Here is a 20,701-nt window from a genome sequence, read left to right on the forward strand (position 1 = left end):
TGTAAGTCTTAATCTCTTTTCAGGAAAGCCGCATTGATCGTTGTTGCTATGCCGTTGCTATTGTGAGCATTCCTAGTTGCAGGTTTTCGATCAAGTTCAAGTTATTTCATTTCAATGATCTTTGAAAATTGACGTTATTTTGCTTGTTTCAAATTTGATTCTCGTTAATAATGGCTGCTGTTATGTCCCAAAGAAGGGATGGTTCTGGAACATACACGTTTTCAAGTCGACCAAGGGCAGTTCAGAATCGAAAAAAATACCGAAATGCCAGCGCGTTAGAGTAAGTTATTCGGTGCTTAGGCCTTTCCGTCGCTTCCTAACGGTTTTATTCCTCGCCGTATAATACTTTATCTAATGTCGCTTGCATAGTACTGTTTTATTTTGTGTAAAGTTTCAAGAACTAATTCAAGACAAATGTTATCTGAATACCGTATCAATGCGAATTTAATTTTTAATTTGGGCAACTTTCGAAATCTGCTTAATTAAGACCTCCCATGTTTGATTGACATTAACAGCAATAGTGGGTTTGAGACGTTCTTTGTTATTTGTTAGTTATTGATTGTTAAAGCTCCACTTTAGGAGTAAACGATTGAAGATGTTGATTTCCTATCTTCCATCTACTTCAACCAATGACAAAGTATTGATGATTGCAAAAATCCTTCTGGAAATAACAATACAGACGATATTTATTTAAATATGGTTCATTGTTTTTAGATAAGTGTAGCATGATGGGCACAAAACAGACATCTTTGTTTATAAAGGTTGTTCAGTCTGGCTAAATTGTTTTCATTAGAGCCTAAAGTGTTTATTCACTATTTATTATAAATATCTACATCAGATACTAAACTGTTTTGAATTTTTAAGTTATATATTTTTCTTGTCAATGCAGGGATGAAAATGAGAGCCCAGCTCCATATGGCAATATTATGTACGACAGACGAATAGTCAGAGGAAATACTTATGCACAAAATGTCCTTCCTGCTGTAAGTTTCATGGGTTTTAAATTTATATTTTAAACATACATTTATCCAGTATATTCTTTAAATTTAATTTATTTTTAAAAATTTTATCATGGACATTGGATTCTCGTTGTCGTATTGCTTTGTTCCTGTATATCTCTCATAACAACACTCATTGCAAGATTCACAGAATCCGGCGGACAGCCTATCCTGCGGTTCTTCCTTCTCACACATTTATCCAAATGCTTCTTTCTTTTACATATTTAGTGATAATTTCATCAGAAATTCAATTCAAGTTAACATACTGAACTGTTAATAAAGACAATTGCAAAGGTGTACACATTAAGAAATCATTCAATTTTCCAAATTTGTATGTGTTGTATCTAATAAAAGAAACCTAGTGTTTATATTTATATATGTTTTTTTTAAAGACTGCTCAACCTGATCCAATTGAAATTCAAAAGCAGCAAGAAGGGAAGCGGAGAGCAATTGCTAGAAAAAGAGCTAAGGAGCAGTTAAAGCCAAGAACACCTGAGCCAGTTGAGGGCAGGAAGCACATCGATGTTCAGACCGAGTTATACTTAGAAGAATTAACTGACCGAGTGGAAGAATCTGATGTACACACACAAACTGATGCTTTTCTTGATCGGCCTCCATCACCTTTATTCATCCCAGCTAAAACTGGTGTTGATGTTTCTACGCAAATTTTAGAGGGGGAAGTAAGTAAATTGTAAATTTTTGTATGGTAATGATTAATTCATTATTTAAAGGTAGTTCTAACTGTCAGTGGTTTAGTAAAAATTTAATTAATTTCTATGAATGGTGTGACACTTCAACATTTCAGATTTGGATCATTTTTAGTGAATAAATAATAAAGTTTCAACTTATTTTTTGTCTTTGTCTTTGGAATTTTTACCTTGTTTGAACAAACAAATATTTTTGGGTATTAATTAATTTTTTACCAACCCATTATTTCTCTGTGCCTGCTGACTCTTCTTTATCTTCCTTTCTTCTTTTTGTGTTTTAGCTTTTTGATTTCGATATTGAAGTCAAACCAATCTTAGAAGTTCTTGTTGGAAAAACCGTAGAACAAGCTCTACTTGAAGTTATGGAGGAAGAAGAATTAGCTAATCTTAGAGCACAGCAGCGTAGGTTTGAAGAACTGCGTAATGCAGAGCTTGTTGAAACACAGAGGCTTGAAGAACAGGAAAGGAGACATCGTGAAGAAAAGCAAAGGAGGATGAGACAACAGTTGGAAGTATTGAAAAAGGAAAAAGAGACTTCTGAAAAGATTGCTGCAAGAGCATTTGCACAGGTAAGATAGTAAGGCTTATATACTAATTTAATGACATTAAAAATGGCTTTGAAAAAAGCAAACATTTTACAACATACTAAAATCTTTTTCGTCTGACACTCCTCCGAGCATAAAATGTCAGGATCAGGGTCCGAAAGAACACGATAGAAAATAATATTATAATATTAATAATATTAATGATATTAGTTTGATAATAAGTGACTGATTTTGTGTGTATCATGGAGTAAGTTTTTCCACAAGCTTTTATAAGATTTCTGAAGGGCAATTATCTAATAACCTAATGAAAGAAAGATAATTATTACCATTAACATTATAATTTGGAATTTATTGTCACATTTTGCCTCTCAAAGTTGATTTCCTTTGAGCAATGTTTTCCTTTTTATGTACAGTAAGTTCTAAGTTAAATCATTTTCTATTTTTCAGAGCTATCTGTCTGATCTAATACCTTCTGTGTTTGGAACATTAAATGACAATGGATACTTCTATGATCCTGTTGACAGAGGTAATCATAATTTTTGATGTGCACGATTTCTGTATCCCCGTAAGGTCTATTTTAGTCTTGATGTGTGGTGGTATTCAAAGTATATACTCTGAAGAACAAGAAAACTAGAGAATTAGCAATGAACAAACTTTGTACAAACAGAAGTTGATACTCATGTTTATTTTTATAGAAAAACTTTGCTTGCATGTTTTAAATACACAATTGCAGCTCTTTTTTATAATTGTTAGTGAAAGTTCAATTTTAGTTTACATTATCTTTTGATTTTTGCCACTTCTGCCTGATGCTTGTAGTTAAAAAATTTATTGTGAACTAAGTGTATCATTTTGTGACTGTTTTATATTTTTATAGATGTTGAAACATATTTCATGCCTTGGTTGATGGACAGTGTTGAAACACAACTTGAAAAAGCAACTCTGGCTCGAAAGATTGCAGACAGTATGTATTTTTTCTAGTAATGTTAAAGGAATATAGTAAAAACCTCAAAGTTATCTGTATACAGCATAAATATTTTACAAATTGAAGTTTAGAATCTTATGCAGTTAAGAGGCTTTGAAGAAACAGCAAATAAATTTGACCATAGTTTTTGGATCACTAATGCCTCAAAACCTAATGCACACAGAAATGCAGTACTATTTCCTCTTTTACAAAATTAGCTGAAATTTTTTACTTTCTTTGAAAACTGAAATAAGCAGGGGAAATGCTTGCCATGGGGATGCAGTTGCTAGGGAATAAGACTTTACCCTATTTGCTTTGCTTTGTAGTTTGTAGTGTACCTTCTGATGGTAGTTTTTAGATTAATGAAGACACACACAATAGCTTGGTGCTTCTTACTATAAAAGTCAGCAAAACTGCAAAGTTGCATCTAAAGCAACCTTTCATATCTTGAAGCGTTTCAGATTTTGGCCTTGATTCTTTGGCCAATCAGTTCCTTAGAGACTGCCAGAAAAACTTTAAACAATTTAAATATTAATGTGTAAAATTAATTTACAATACACTGTGAAATCCTTTCAATTACTTTCAATTGATTAGTGAATTTTTCCTCATTAATTGTTAATGATCCACTCAATAGCCTATTTGTTTTTTCTCTGAATCCATACTTGAATGATAAATATGATGAAAGACATTTCTGCACGTTTTCAGGTATTATTCGCAATGTGGTTATAAACAGACATGATAATTACACAAAACTGGACGAAGAAGTCGAGAAAAGAATCCGCGCGGCAATAGAAGCAGCGCGCGCTGCTGCTGCAGAGAAGGAGCGGGAGGACACTGATGCGACGCAGCAAGAAAGCGAAAATACTTCGGAAGAAGCCAAAGATGATGCCGCTGCACAAGACGAGAATAAAGAAGAAGAGAAAAATGAAAAGGAAGATGAAGAAAATGCCGGGGAAGATGAAGGAGATGATGGCAAAGGGAACGGAGACGCAGAGGATGATGACGAGGGCGGAGATGATGATGGTGGAAACGAGGACGCGGAAAAAGATGATGAGGAGGATTAACGTTTCGAAACAATAATTTGTTTCGTTGTAAAAAATATATTAATATTGTTTAGGAATTAATAAAAAGCTGACGAGCCATGGTGGCTTGTTCGAAGTTATAAAATATTTGTGAAATTTCGTTGTATACTTATACCGTCTTTTGTAAATATACGCATGGTGTTAATTTGCCTAATAACTTTTTTGGTAGATATTGAAACATCACTTTCAAAAATGATAATCTTCCATTCGAGTTGTATTTCTTCTCTATCAGTAAGCACCATGTTTTGTCCCTAATTTTTTTCAAACAGTGGAAACGTTTTGGTTAGAGTCATGACGTCACGACATGAATTGTATAGCAATCCATATTTACTATTGACAAAAGTTTTTAGCATAATCTGATACAAGAGCTGAAAATACGCTTCTTTGCAAAAGTATCTCCAAAAATGCGCGCTCCTCGATATATTCTTTTACACTAAATATTTCCTTTTTTGTTTTAGTTGATTCTTTATCGTCTCCGGTGAAAATTGTTATCAAATTTGATAAAGCTGCGAAAATGCGCAAGAAAAACAGACAGAACTTTTGTAAATTTGACTCGGGACCAGCCCTCTAAGTTGCTTAAAATATCTGAGGTTTGAGTCAAGAACAAAGCATCCCGTGCGGCCTGTGTCAGTGAAAAAATTAAGGACAAATTTTCTATGACATTAGAGAGTAGGTTTGTCGGCTATGCTCTTATAGGTTTGCTCTTAATATTTGGGAAAATCTGCAAAACAGTCTTCAAAATTTTGTGAAGGATATACTCATCAAATTCCCTTCGGCAGGGCCACAGAAAGAATAAATTGGTTACCTTTAATTAATTCCTTTTTAAAACGGAATTCATTACTTAATAAGGCCCTTAGACCTTGAGGCTCTGGGACACTTTGCCCCCTTTCTCCCTCTCGGTGGCCCTGCCCCTCGGAATCAGTTTTTGGCTCACCTTTGAATTTTCTACCTTTATAAGGGTGATCTTTAGATGCCTGAGAAGGGCCAATGCGCTCAAATTTTGTTATCATTCGCTTTGATTACAAGTTGCTACGGTGGCCATAGAATAAAAGCTTTTCCATCAGTCTGTTTAATAATGTCTAATTAGAAAACAAAGAGTTTTTTATAACTTTTTAGAAGGGCGAGCCCCTACCACAAAGACAATTGCAGCTACGCCCCCGAGGTAAGTCCATGCATTTATATATCGGCTGTGACTCTCCACTTTTTAGCCATATTAAAAGATTTGCTACAACGCCCCCCCCCCACCCTTTGCAGTGCCTTTCTTTATTTTGGCGTAGCTTTTTTAGTTTGGCGTAGCTTTCTCTTTCTTTACTTGATATTTCTTTATTAAATTCATGCAGCTCTTTTTCAAATTTTGCACTTCCATTTTAAATAGAAGCTTGAACTTTTATTTGTACATTTTCTTTTGGATTTGTGTGTGACAGCTTTCAGCCCCGTAAGTTGGTAATACACTGAAAAAAGTAACCTTGGGCTATCTCTTTAGCGATACATGATGTCAGGTGTCGGAAGGACTACATCTGTACCTTTTCATCAAATTTCTCTGTCATCAGAGGTAGCGCCAGAAATCTTCCGACAGAGGGGTTGGAGCTTCCGACAGGGGGCTAAAATGACTAAAATAAGCAGTTTTCGTACGTTTTTTGTCAAATTTGCTCCGACATTAACCTAAAATTTCCTCCGATGGAGGGGCTAGATGCTTCCGACGGAGGGGCTGTAGCCCCCCTAGCCCTCCCCTGGCGCCACCACTGTGTCATTAATCGTGCTTTACTGAATTCTTTAACATTTTCAAGGTCTCAACGTTTGTTTTTTGTTGAGTAGTTTCACTCTTCTTGTATTGTATCGATTTATATCGGTGAAAGCCCCGGCGTTCTTGCTTCTTCTTATGACTAACCTAAGATAAGACCACAGTGAAACTACCTATCACAAAACTTGTTTTGAAACAAATTATGTCATCAAAGATTGCATTTATGCTATGCGAAGGAAATTTTCAGATTTGCCGATAGGAAACAATAACAACGAGATCAATGTAAGTAAATTGTACCAGGGTAAATTTCTTAAAATAAATAACGACGTTTCGAGCATAGCCCGTTATCAAGGAAACAATGACACTTCTCAAAAACAATGCTAGCAAGAATTCTGCATAATATAAGATTTTAGGAACTCTTCTTCAAATTTGAATTTGGTAGCTTACCCTTTTGGCGTTTCATTCAATGTAATGATAGGATGAAACAAGCTACAAAAGGGTCATCATTTTGTCATATTTGACGGGTTCATGTTTTGTAAATCCAAGAGATCTATTTTTTATCTATCTACGTATATATATTGCTTCTATTGTTCATTTCAACCCCCCTGTTTATTTTGAGCCCCCCCCCCCCGTTTACACCAGACCTGAGAGATGCAACAGCAACAACATAAACCAAAATGTCGGACACGGAGGGAAATTTGAAAGCTCGCGAAAACCTTCCATTTATCCGAATTCGAAGCGACTGGCAAGATGGAATAAGGTAAAACAAAGCAGACGATTATAATTATCCACAGACTTAATAACTATGAACTGAAACTGGCCCAATTTTATCAAAATCTTGATGTATCACAGTTGTACTACTAGGCTTTCTTGGAAAAACATCTTGAGATAAAAGTGGTTACAAAGTTCACTTTTAATAATGCTCAAAATGTAGTTATAAACAGCAAGAACACAATTTTTCTTGTCGAATCCTGTATCTTTTCTGATTTTGCTGTGAGTTAGGTGACCAAGTGCAAATGACATAATTAAGGTCGACAATTTTTATTTTATAGAAAAGGTGAAAAAGTTTGGATCTCGTGTCATATTCAAGGTAATATCAGCATACCTGTGGCTGGAATTTTCGAAATTCTTAAAGAAATTTCCTACTGTTAATGTAAATAATATTTTTCACTCCCCCCCCCCAACAATTTAATACAATTTTTCATTTATTTAAAGGTCTTTTCTGTTCTGTCTATCCCCAACCTTAGAGTACCAGCATGAAATAAAAAAATAAGAATTTATAGTCTCAATTTGTAAAACGTTTGTATAAAACTCTTATAGAACTCATTATATAGAACTCTTCAAAATTCTTTTTTACTTCAGGTAAAAAGCCTATTTATGGAAATATTTTGTCAAATGGAGCCAGAAATTATTCAGACATGCACATAGAAGTTGACCATAATGATTTCACAGCTGAGCTTCTCTCTACTGTAAGTTTAGACAATAATGCTTGCTTGCAAAATCTAGAGGCCTAGAAGCAGAACCAAGAATGATAAACATTGTACAATGATAGAGGGGAATGTCCTGTTGTATGTGATGTCCTGGTGACATACAGGAATGTCATGGTAATGGCATCATTGATGCATGAGTAGCAATTTTTGGAAAATAGCCTATATAAGCAAAGTTACTTCATTGGCAGTTAACTCGGAAGTACCAGAAATTTTATATCATGATTTTGGGAAACGTTATATGTCACATATTCAGATTAGAAAAATATGTTCACAGGCACAAAATACTTTACCAGGCACCGTGGAGCGTTGAGAAAAGAGGGGGTCTAAAAAAAGTGGAGGGGCTAAAACCTTATAAAAAGAGGCTTTACTGGTATTTTAGTACTAAATATTGGGCATTTTTTTGCAAAAAGTGGGGGGCTAAAGCTTCTCCAGCCCCCCCCTGCTCCGCCGTGCCTGTTAACACAATCCTGTACAAGGGAAGTGTCCATTGGTGCTTCTGGTATAAAACAATTTGGGATTTTTGATCACTCATCTTGCATATACAGTCCTTTTCGTGAGCAAAATTACGCGTGTGTGGCAAATCGCACATGTAAACAAATTTGCGCGTGCGATCGCACTTGTAAGAAAATTTGAAGTACAAACCTGATAAAATTGGTAAAAGGAAAAAGCCACTCGAATACGTGCAAGAGCAAAACTCAATTAATCAATACATAACAGATTTTGTTGCCCTTAGCAGCCATCTTTTAAAAGTCGTCGTAACTCTCCAAAGTTACAAGAGCAAGTAAAAATTGTTTCCAACAGCTACTTGCTTTCAGGGCCTAATTACGTTTTGACAGGAAATCAGTTATCACACTTAACATGCTAATGGCGACTTAGCTGAAAGACGAGACGCTAAGTTGGATGGAGCACTCAGTCAAAAGCCAAACATCACTTCCGAAAATTGGAAAAATCATATTGTGGTCAAAAGTGCGAATCAAGTAACAAGGGAAAGGATAAACAATCATGAGACCATGGGAAATTGATGTTAAAGGGCCTCTCCAGCAAAAAAAATTTTTTTTAATGACTTAAAAGTTAGCATCTGGTGCGTGTATTATGACAAAGTCATCGTTTTTGAAAAATTCCAATTAGTTTAGAAGTTATAAGGCTTTAAAGTTGCACCTTTCCGAGAAAAAAAACGACAAAAGCCGAATCAGTTTGGTGACATTCTGACGTCACAATGTGCGGCTCTCGTTCGCCATGAATTTCGTATATCTTCCACCGAAGCGTGAAGGAGTCATGGTCACGCGTTGATAACTCATCCAGCTCCAGTTCCTGTTCCAGCTCTTCCCTCGCGTATAATTAATCGAAATTGTCACTTCAGTTGTTCTCCAGAAACGATGAACAACTAAAGGCTTCAGAATTGGTGTCTGAAATGCTCAAACTAAAAGCTGGCGGAACAGAACTGAAAGTACCATCACTTGCAGTGTTCAATTTGCGAATCGCCGTCGTTCGATTCGGTTTGAGGCGAGACTATCCGAAATACACTGTGACGTCAAAATTGCGTCACAGTGTCACCAAACCAAAAATTTTTGTCGGTTAATTCAATTAAATTATCGAAATGCAAGAGCTTATATCTCACAAACTGTAAAAAAATATCGAAAAACAAATAACGAATTCGTGAACAACAGGCTCAACTTCTTTATAAAAATTGCCAATAAAATGCAAGTGCAAAATTTGGCTGGAGATGCCCTTTAACAGAAAACTGCAAAAACACCTGTTTGCGCGTGTGGTCAAAAGCACGCGCAATTTAACTTGCGCGTGTGCAGGCGTGTGCGGGTGCGATCGCACGCGCTAAACGAAAAGGACTGCATATACAAGTAACCATCTGAATATTGATTTATTTGCTTAAAAAATTGTTCAAAAAATGGTGGATGCAACCTTTGTAATTCCTCATTTATTAGTGATTATCTCTGTTTCTGTATGTTAATATGTTTCTATAACAAGAATGCTTTATCTATTCCTACATAACTGAACTGCATCTTCTACCCACTCCATATCTTTTAAATCATAAAACATGCATTGATTAAAAATGTACAAGCAAAAATCTTGTCTTGAACCCATTTGTTGGCAGTCATCAGGGTTAACATAACAGTGGAATGTGATGAAAAATTTCTCTGTGGATCAAGCAAGTTGTTGATGGGACATCAGCACCCACACAATTAGGCTGGGCAATGCCTATTTTTATTATGCTTAAAAACGTTATTGCTAGATGTATAGTTTCTGTACCAATGATATTTTTAAAATGTTAGAGAAATTATCAAGTTATGTTGTTAGCTTTTGTTCACTTTAGAGTTTACTAGTTTTGAGAAAAATCTGATAGATCACTATGTTATTATGCCATTTTGTTTCTAGGAATACTATATCATGATATTCAAATGTTATATTTCTTAGGCAGTCCTATTTCTGGGACACTGACATGTCTGCCAATAATTCATGACAGCATGAAATTGAAGTTCAAATCACAGTAATTATTTGATCATAATTTTAGATGGTAATCAAAGTTTCCTCTGTAAGACAAAATGTGTCCAGTGTGTTCCATGCACCATTTTCAACCTTCAGGAACATCCACAAAAAGGCTGTGAGTTTACAATTCTTTCAAAATTTAGATGCCAGTTGCATTTATCTTCATCTCTTCATGATAGAATTATTCTTGCTACCCTTCAGTATAAGGATCCTTATAAATGAATTCAGAAACTGTGTATTATTTTATTCATAGTTAAGTTTAGGTCTTGCAGAATCCTGGTGACTTCATATTTGATGAAATGTGAATCCTAGGAAGACAATCTTTGGTTGATTGATTGATTGGTTGATTGATTGATTGATTGATTGGTATGATTGATTGACTGATTGATTGATTGATTGACTGACTGATTAATTGATTCACTTGTTTACTTATGTTGTAACAAAAGATTGCTGTTTTGTTCAAACTGAATCAAGAAAAACAGATATATATTTCAAGTAATAATCCAACTTCATGGGCCTAAGCACTGGCAATTCTCTACTTTAACAAATATAATAGGAGAGCAAAAATAAAGTAACAGTGAAAACTTGATATCAATATGCTATGTAATAAGAAAGAAGGCTGTACCAGACAATTAAAATAGTGCCATATAATACAGTGCAATATAATTACTGAGATATACAATGCTATTCCTGTATTTAGTAAAATACGCTAGACAAAATTTCTTTTTTTAAGGTTAGGTGTGTTGATGTGTCCCCTGGTGGAGCTCTTGGGATTTCTTCAAGTGATGATGGAAGTTTGAATATCTGGAATACTTCTGATGGAGTAGTTAGGGTAAACTATGAGTTTCAGAGATACAAGACATGTCATTCTTCTTAAAATATTTTAAGAAGTTTTCCAATTGCTGCCAATTATATTTTAGTATATTTTAGAAACTTTCTTTAGAAATATCTTAATGTTGCTTGAAAGTTATTCATTGCAGAAGACATTATTAAATGACACATGTTTAATTGTTATCTATTATATTTGCCAATTTTTTATCGATACCTATCTTTTTGTCTGTATTTTAACATGTACATGATCTTTTAGTAGATCGTATGATAATAGTCTTATGACAAAAATGTTAGAATTTTTGAAGTATCAGGAGATATTCACACATCTCTAAGCTAAAGATTACCCATTGAACAGAACTGAAAGCAGGATTACAGAGTACAGAAGTCGTGTGTCGTTCATGTCTGTGTGCAAAAACCCTAAAAAAGTCTAATGGTGCTCATCATCGAAAGAATTATGTTTATGACAACAACAATTTGTAACAAAAAATAAAAGATGGTTCTAATTGTGTTATTTAGCTGTAAGGTTATGAATTGACAATCGTTTGGCTTCTTAATCGATGCAAAAAAATCATTTTACTTCTACCAAAATGTTGATAATTAGTGATTATTTATGTCTCAATTGTAATAGCTACTTTTATAGATTGTTATTAAACAACTTAATTTGCAGTATCTTTCTCTAGCAAAGTTATTCATCCTTTGTTTTTGCCTTTCTTTCAGCGATGTTTAGAGGGACACGTCAGTGATGTGACACACTGCAGGTTCTTTCCCTCTGGGGTTGTAGCCTTGAGTGGAGGCATTGATATGAGACTGAGGATCTGGTCCGTTGAGAATGGATCCTGCCCTAGGGTTCTAGTCGGACACAGTGCAGGTAGCCTCTCAGAGAAGGTTTTTTTATTAACTTAACTTGATTAGTAATTTACGCTGACATAGAATAATGTCACAAGACACTCATTTTAACGCAATAAAAGGTGCCTTTTTACTTGAAAATGCATTTTACCCACTGGAAAAAAGAACAGAAGCTCGATTGGCTTCTAATATGTGCGATATTATAGGTCAGTTTATTATGATTCAAATATACTCTATTCAGTTATAATTCCAATTTTTTATTGCAAAGTTTATAAGAACTATATGCTCGATTTTTTATTGTAAAGAATATTAGATTTCTTTAAACTCTTGCGAATTACAATTTCTTTAATCTTTTATTACTTTCTTTATAGTTTCATAATTACTTTTTCTATTTCTAGCAATAACTGATACAGCTATTATTGACAAGGGGAAGACTTTTATATGTAAGTAAATTTTTAAGCGATATGTTGCAAAAATTATTAAATTAATTATCAGGCATTTTTCCTGCAAAAATAAATGACTATATAAAAAACTTGTTTCGATTTTCTGCTCGATTTTCTAGCATTTACTATGACAAGGGAAAAATTTATTCAAAATGGTCTTACACTTGCATTTTTATGTATTTATTATTTAAATGATTCGAAATATTTATTGCACTTTTCAAGTATGTAGAGGTCGCCCAAAAATGGGTAGCAAAATTCGCCATATATTTCAGAAGAATTCACTCTATAGAAAATTTGAGCTGTGACACGACAAGGCAAGGACCTGAACATTCCACCAGTGGCACTTTATGTCGTCGCTCTGATGATTGGTAACCAAACGCTCTCTACTGTATGGCCGATCCATCTGGAAATTCAGGACATGGCCCTTGGATACACATTCACAATATTAACAATTATTCCATATTGACACATTATGCATCTGTTTTACATTTAGCTGCTGTTACTGTGCTGTCAGTTGATACATCCCACTGCATCAGCTAGAATACTCATAGTTCAGTTTCTTGTTTCTCCAGCTTGCAGCCGAGATGGAACTGCAAAACTTTGGGACTGTGGCGAAGGGAAATGCAAGCAAACGCTAGTCGATACACAGTGCGTTATTAACTCTTGTGCTCTTGGGGCTTGCAATCCAGGAATCTTTAACGACCAGACCCCTATGGAAGGTACTATTTAAAAAAATTTTGCCTGCTTATTTTAATTTCTGATCACGATTCTGTGTTTTATGATACTTTGTGCTATATCTCGTGTGAGATCTAAGCTTAATTAACATTACGGAATTTGGCAACTACTAGGCTACGCATCCATTAGACCGTTTTGTCCCGTTTTTATTTCTTTGTATTTTCCTCTGACAATACATAAAAAATAAAAATTTAATCTGTTTTACAAACACGATTCAAAAACTGGAATGTAAATTTCAGGAATCCCCTCTCTGCTCTTAGCAGTTCTGTTGTTTCGTCTGTGGTTGACCCTTGTTGTTATGGTACCCTTTTTATAGAAAACTGGATAGTACATTCGATATTAATCAGCAGCTTCTACCTTTACCCTTGTAACATTTATCATCAAGTTTTATCACCAGATAAATTTCAACGGTTTATGTACCAAATCACGGAACATCTTTTATTTTGCCATGGGAAGTTTTTGTCCAGCGAATATCCCAAATATTTTTATGGTCCGCCATGTATCAAGACATACTTTTATGTCCCGTGTTTTTGAAGCATCATATAAGATACGTTTTGGTTTCAAACTGAATAAGAGAGAAGTCATGGTAAGATACATCTAGAAGTTGGACAATTTTATTCTTAGTTGGTCTATTTGTAGTGCATTTCCAATGAGAACACACGAGTTTCCTAATGAATGTTATTTGTTGTAATAAGTGATGTAATTGATAAGGCAGGATAAACGTTATATTTTACAGTATTTGTATCTATAGCATTTTTCAAAGAAAGATAATTAATCTTAGATGGAAAATGTTCGAGTAGTTTCCTGGTTTATCGAGTAGCTTCCTCATTTATTCAAGCCCCCGTCTGTTCTTGAATCGAAAGTAATAAACAAGCCTTTCTCTTCTTAGGTACTGGTGAAGATGGCTTGGGTGGCAGAGCTTTACTGATCGCAAGGGAAGATGGGATACTAGAAGCCATTGACATTAATAGCGGTACACAGGTATGGCATGTTCTCATTGTTGATGCCCAGCCTTCCCCCCCCCCCCCCCCCCAATAAAATAAATCTTCTCTTTTTGCATCATTTTTATACCAGTATCTATCTGCTTAGGAGCTATATTGTTACTATCTTTCAGGAATTTATGTTTGATTTTAAGTAAATTTCCAGTCGTTTCCTTTTTTTCTTCAGAGTAAGGAAAGTTTTTAGTTTACGACTTTTTCTGTTTCTGCGTTGAGCTTTTTGGCTGCTTTGTGCTATAAATAAAATTTTATTTAGACATGTTAACAAAAAGCAGCTCACATGTCTAAATGCTGTATCTCTTAATAAAGATGGCTATAATTTGTATTTTCCTAGCTATTATTTGGTTTATTGCTTTTTATTAAATAGCAGTGCCTCCAAGTTGGTAACATGTTATGTATTCTTGCCTATTACTTCATGCTGACTTTAAAAAGTTTTTTATGCGCATAGTTGTAAAGAGCAAACGACTTTTCTCAATGTCAGGATTTTTCGTTACAATGGAATTGTCGTTAAAAGTTTGGATAAGGTGTAAGCTTCTTTTTGTTAATTCCTTGATACATAAAAAAATGTTTGCGGTAATTTGTGTGCAAGTCAATATAAATACTCTAACACACAACTTTGTAACAAGCCCGGCATAAAATGTTCAGGGGAAAACTGTCCCTTTGAGAACTGTCCCTTTGAAATCTGTCCCGGGGAAAACTGTCCCGGTAAAAACTGTCCCGGTGAAAACTTTCCTGACCTAGCCTTCTCTTTGAAAAGTTGAATGACCGGGTATCTTTCCATGTCATAACGTCCCCTGCAACCTAGCGTATTTTACTCCAATCGGTCTTGAAATTTCTCCCTTTGAATTTTTTTCCTAGAAATGCTGAGAGTCAAGAAATCTCTTTGACAGTTCTCGTTAACACCCGTCTCTCGGTGAAATTTTACTGATCCCTTTCCAGCCCAAGACAGATTTTGTTTTGCTTTCTTACACAGGGGTGTTATAGCTCTCCATGAAAAGCCAAGTTAAGTGTATGTTGTATTTTTCTTATGTAATTAGCTTTCATTTTACAACATTCTTCTTGATAGATCTTCCAGTCTAATTGTCACTCTGCAATTAACTGCTGCGATTTTGTCAACGAACACCAAATTATTGGCGGATGCGAAAATGGAACAATATTTTGTTTTGACCTGAGAAATGGGGCATCGGCATCTTCAACATATTCAATGGGAGAGTCTTCAGTTCACCATTTAAAAGTGCATAACAATAAGATTTTTGTAGCCCGAGGTATGTTTGCATTTTTTACGTACCGATATTTTTTTTGCAGAAATTTTATTCATCTATCCGCTTTAATTATATTTTGAAGAGGACAAAACCAATAATATTTCCTTAAGCGTTCAGGGATATGCCAAGATCAGTTTGAGCTATTCCTTTTCTTGCAGCCTCTCTCTTCTTTTTGTAAGTGAAAGGAGGCATAAGTGTGCAAAAGCTGCAGGATTTTTCTAGAACTGAATTTAAGTGGCTGAAATCTTGTCTTTATTTGGATGTTACCATTTTCCTAGTTTCTCGTAAATTGTATCACCGTATCGTCATGAACAGAGGGTCGATAATTCTTTCAGCAAAGGGTGTTTCTACCTGTTTCAAGCCTTGCTTTGGTTGCTTCGGTTCTGTTGATATTCGGCAGGCATGTTTTTGATAGTATCGATGCAGCAAAGCAATAAACGCAGCAATTTATCGAAATCATTAAACTAGGCTGGATTGCTCTAAAACATTGAAGGAGATTAATTATATTTTCCTAGTTGTTGTGCAGATTTACTTCTTTACTGTATTGCAGAGCAAGGGTGTGCTATACTATAAAATATTTTGCATAAAAACTAAATGTGAAAAAAGCACATTACAGTATATTTTTATTTAATCAGATGAGTTATATCCCTCTCTGGAATCCTCAATCCTTAACCTATCCAAAAAGGTCTTGTCTGAGCATTCCCACTTCGGTTTACAATACATCTTCCCCTAACGTTAAAAAACAATTTTTGCCCATTTTTTCAAGCGTCAGAAAATTTCAACTCGTTTTACATTTATTTGCACAAGATCTGATAAGTGGGTATCAGTTGTAGTTACTGGCATTCTCGTCTCGTAGAGTGGGAACCGAGTCTGAGTCTCCAAAAAAATTTCATTGGTCGTGTAGATGGTCACGCACAATTTAGTTTTTGACGAATTTTTAAGGAGTTTTTAACGTGACGAAAAACAGTGGACGGGAATTTTAGTGGTAAGGTGGTTGACAAAAGGAAGGCGAAAGCAAGTAAAGAAAAGATGGACAGCTGCCTGGAATGTGGTACATTAAGAGTAAATGCAAGAAATGGATGGGTAAGAATTTTAAGTGAAGATAAGCCAGCAACATGAAGAAGACAGACAGAGGAAATGGAAGACTGAAATATGATGATGTTAGATTATATAGAATAGAAAAGAAAAGAAAGAGTATTATACTCTATAACATAGACCAGTAGGGAATAAACGAAAGGCATATAGAAGACAAAGGGGCACGAAGTGAATAAAAAGGGCAAATGGACGAAAAAGGGAGAATTTAAGTAAGAGAAAGTTCGAAAAGAGTTCAAAATATTCTTCTAGCTGTTTTTATCAAGTTACTTTTTCACAATCTGCCTGCCTATTTTCTTCAGATATGTTAATATCTGAGTAAGAATGATAAAAGCAAAAATTTTAAGAAACCAAACAAAGGCTTTTCTGCTTTTCAGGCGACGGTTCTTTGCAAATCTACAATCCATTTGAGCAGAATGTGAAGGAAACATTGCAGCTTACTGGACCAGACGACGATCCTATTTATAGATTTTGTTGCTATGGGGAAGATGTATACTCTGCTTGCAGAGATGGAGTGATAAGGAAATATTGCTTGGATCCGACAAAATGGCAATTTCATGTATGATTGTATTGACTCATGGCTGTATTGGCTACAATGGGAGTTTGTTTCGAGGATGGAAATACAATTTGGTTCCAGAACATATCTACATTCATGACATGTTTTGAAAGACTGCTTTTAAGGATATGCGTAAGATTGACTATTTAACACAGTAACAACTAACCTAGCAATCATTATTTTCCTTTCACCATGACCTATATGATGCACTGCTGACACAGATGTTAGTCAACTATAGGAATCTTTAGCTATAAATATTTTCTTATCCGACAGTCAAGCTAAATGTTTCATTGCAAAAGATTTTGCTTCAGAATTCATTATCTATTGTTACCTTCTCTGGAATTGTTGCTACATACATAAAATTTCTGAGAAAAAGTGGACATTTTTATAAGGTTGTTATTCTTTTATCAAGTTATTGTACAGAATGAGAAATGTCAAAAAACAGTTTGCTGACATCTTTCACAGTCACTGCCTGCGTTTTGTTCTGATTCAGGTTTTCGAAAACAAATTGATAAAGATTGACGGCTGGGTGAGTTAACCTCTGTTAAATAACTTAGTTGTCGTTTTAATTGGCATGAAAAATCGACCTGATTCTATTAGAGTAATGTGGGCCTTAAAGGGATGGATAAAACACGGCTAGGTCTTTTCCAAGAATGACATCTTTAGCATGGTGTATTGAATGTTGCGCGGATGTAAAACTTAATGAACCTGCGTTTAACAGGTAATATGCTTCTAGAGAGAAAAATATTTTCTTACTTTCGTGGAAAGAGAGAGTTTTCGTTGATTGGTTGAAATGTGAACAGGTCAACGTGGAAGAGACGGATACCAACCCCATTCCACAAGAAAAGCTCCTGTCAATAGGCTTTCTCCCTTTAAGAAGTTGATATCAACCACTTTTAGCATTAGATTTAGTAATGTTTGACCACAGCCAGCCACGTCAACCATTGTAAAGTATGTGACACCCCTCTTGTTGCAAATACAAATGCACTTTTAATTGTACTCAGGTATTTATCTAAAAAGATTTTCAAAAGGCACCAAAATAAAAGTTTTGAAATTGTCAAAGCAGCTAACGATAAAAGCTATAAAAGTTTCTAGTCAAATTTGAAATTGTCAATGCGATAAATGTTTTTAGAATGTGCAATTTAGCTTTTAATTGTTTTTAGCTTCCTGTTATATTAGCTAGTATGTATTATACAGAAATATGTGTCAATTTTCATGATACACTTTACCCCTATTCCCGAGTTCTGCGACTCTAGTCCGATTTTTACACTACTCTCCCCTGCCAAGTTGAATCGTGATCGTGAACGCTCCTTCGCAGATGACCCATGTCTTTATCGCTTAACTTGGTTGCAAAGGGATATTTTGAATATGACTGAAAATTTGTTAGAAAGACGTGTCTAGATTCCTATTTTTACGAGAAGTTGCATCATTTGCAAAGACTTGTGGACAAAATTTACATCTCATGGTACTTTGCAGCAATTAATCAAAACTATCTTAAATCATGGCTGCATCGTATACAGTTTCATTCTAGCTTTTCTCATGACACCCTTTTCACTCAATTTTCCTCAATTAATAAGAGCCGCTAATGCTCCTACCACCGAATTCTTTATGCGATATGAAAAAACTTCGTTGATTTTAACTGGTCATGTTCAAAAGATGCAAAATTTGAAAGCCAAAGGACCTTCGAACACACCCCTGTACCCTGTACAAAGCCTTTCGAACGAAATTATGACTTTGCTAGTTTTGAGAGTTTATGATTAAGGGAAATATTTGTGAGTTGTTTACTGAATTTGACAAGGCTGTACAAGTCATAAGAGTTTTTTGATTAATGTAAAGCAGAGGCCATTGAAATGCAAACAGCACTCAAAATATCTTCTAATTTTATTAATTTTTATTCTTTAAACATATCAATGTCGCATTCAATGCACTTTCTACGATTGCAAAATGATAACTGTACACTTAAGTGGTAATTCCTGTCTTTATATCAGGCCCTCGAACTCCTGTATTTATAATTTCGCAACCTTCTTAGAAATTTCGGGTATCGGAATGTGGCGTCTAAAAGCAGGGTCACGATTTCATCAATACGGTTCTCGTTTATGCCATAGCGCCTCATCTCTCGACCGCTTCTGCCATTGTGCCACTGGCCTCCAGGCCCATTCGTCTTTATTCTCTTAAATCTGCGATTGAACTTCTGGGCATCTCTGCCTAGTCGGCCATTGTGCCATTGGAAGAGGGAATCTACAATAGATTTAGGTGACATTTAAACATTTTTTGCTATATCACAATGAATAAGCCACAATAAAATGCCCTCAAAACAATTTTAACTTGTTTTACAAAGAAACTTTGTAGAGTGCAAGACCTTTTCTTTAAAGAATGAATATACAAGACACTACCAATTTAAGTAACACGCAGAATAATCTGAAAAGCGCAGAATGATCTGAAAAGCGCAGAATGATCTGAAAACCGCGTAGCCCCGCTTCTAAATAGAAAATTGAAGCTAGATAGAAATTAGGCATTTCACTATAAATATTCCTAGTTCTATCATAACAGGGCCGCTCATATGCTAGAAAATACATAATTTTGTATCATGTCCAAGGAAATTATCAGACAAAATGCATTCAGTCCAGCAATATTTACTCGATTATTAAAGGCACAATTTTGTGTTGCTGCGGTTTTTGTCATTTTCTTCTCGATTTTGTAGCTTATGAATTTGAAGCTATACACTGTCTTATAAGAATTAATTTTGTAAGAATGGTGTCGGTCGAAGTTGGTAAACTTCAAGGATTAATCGAGAATAAGAGTTTTCAGAGCAGCAAGACAAGTGTGAATTTCGTGCAAAAAGTTTGAGATACACTCATCAAGCTTGTATTGTGTTAGCGTTTTTTATTCCTTTTTTAGATAAAGAAAAACAGTAGCAAAGATTTGAACTTTCTTTCTCGATTCTTACCAGATTTATACGTTGTGTCAATAATGACTGAAAGATAATTTTAGGCTGGGAATCACCAAATTTTAAGAATACCAAGGGTCAGCAAAGATTAAGGTTATAAGAACTTGTGCAGCTTAATATAAAATTTGAACAAAGCCTAGCTCATTTGAATAGGATTGCTATAAAGGACTAAAATATATCTTGGGTATCCCCTTTCTCAATGTTGAACAAGGTTGGCTACTCGAGGTATGATAGAGAATTTTTTTATTTTATTAGAAGTTTTTAATTTCCAAAATACGTTTTTGTATATTTCCTTGGAATTTTAATTTTAAATTTTTGCTTATTTTCTTGTGAGTGCTCTGCTAGTCATACGCCATAGAACAAAGCGTATCAATAGGAACAGCGAAACATTTAAATAAAGTAAATAACTGAATTGCTTGTGTATTCCTTTTTCCTATGTTTGAACGCTTTTTGTTCATCGAAACTTTTATACTAGATGCAAACTGACTTTTTTTGTTACTTTACGCATCAAAGCCGTTCAAATGTCTCTTAACACGCTAAGATATCATGCAGTATATAGGAGACATGAATGACGGCATGATCAGCCTTCTTTGAAAGTGGAAATAAAGTTGAGAAGGAGGAGACACCAGTTTATAATGAAAGATATATCATCTACCTGTCATCCTTCTATTGGCTTGTTTCTTATAAAACACAGCTAATTGATTTTGATATCAAACTTATTACTAGATTGATGCAATTCTTCAAGGGACTGCTGAGTCTTCACCATACGATAAGAACAGAACACACGATGTGATCGAATAGGTCACTCGGCATGTTCAAGGCCGGCAGTATCATAACATTCAACTGGTGCAAATAGTTACTCATAACGCAACTTCATTTACAATAATTAACTTATTATAGAAACTTTTGTCAAATAATGCCACTAGTAATTCTTACATAGATCATTATGTTCCATTCCTTTCTTT

At 34.9% G+C, this 20,701-nt stretch overlaps 2 protein-coding genes across 4 annotated transcripts; both read left to right on the forward strand.

Moving 5' to 3' along the window:
• Positions 1 to 46: 46 nt before the first annotated feature.
• On the forward strand, positions 47 to 4,504 carry LOC135685235 (radial spoke head protein 3 homolog B). Its single transcript, XM_065201103.2, has 7 exons — positions 47 to 280; positions 890 to 983; positions 1,391 to 1,678; positions 1,987 to 2,274; positions 2,698 to 2,776; positions 3,125 to 3,211; positions 3,917 to 4,504. Exons 1-7 carry the CDS (start codon positions 171 to 173, stop codon positions 4,273 to 4,275), a joined length of 1,305 nt encoding a protein of 434 aa, XP_065057175.2. The 5' UTR covers positions 47 to 170; the 3' UTR covers positions 4,276 to 4,504.
• A 2,182-nt stretch (positions 4,505 to 6,686) lies between these two features.
• On the forward strand, positions 6,687 to 18,129 carry LOC135685689 (proteasomal ATPase-associated factor 1). Of its 3 annotated transcripts, none has more exons than XM_089112739.1 (11): positions 6,687 to 6,794; positions 7,087 to 7,124; positions 7,397 to 7,507; positions 10,056 to 10,141; positions 10,760 to 10,858; positions 11,575 to 11,725; positions 12,102 to 12,146; positions 12,719 to 12,865; positions 13,771 to 13,862; positions 14,946 to 15,144; positions 16,611 to 18,126. In XM_089112739.1, exons 1-11 carry the CDS (start codon positions 6,712 to 6,714, stop codon positions 16,796 to 16,798), a joined length of 1,239 nt encoding a protein of 412 aa, XP_088968865.1. In that variant the 5' UTR covers positions 6,687 to 6,711; the 3' UTR covers positions 16,799 to 18,126. The 3 variants fall into 3 exon arrangements, with proteins under 3 accessions (XP_088968865.1, XP_065057770.2, XP_088968866.1); XM_065201698.2 differs by having other exon boundaries at positions 7,397 to 7,503; positions 10,052 to 10,141; positions 16,611 to 18,124; XM_089112740.1 differs by lacking the exon at positions 7,397 to 7,507 and having other exon boundaries at positions 6,707 to 6,794; positions 10,052 to 10,141; positions 16,611 to 18,129.
• Positions 18,130 to 20,701: the final 2,572 nt, after the last annotated feature.

This window comes from Rhopilema esculentum, chromosome 15 (genome assembly GCF_057945365.1).
Source record: "Rhopilema esculentum isolate cy_ngs chromosome 15, ASM5794536v1, whole genome shotgun sequence".
Lineage (NCBI taxonomy): Eukaryota > Metazoa > Cnidaria > Scyphozoa > Rhizostomeae > Rhizostomatidae > Rhopilema > Rhopilema esculentum.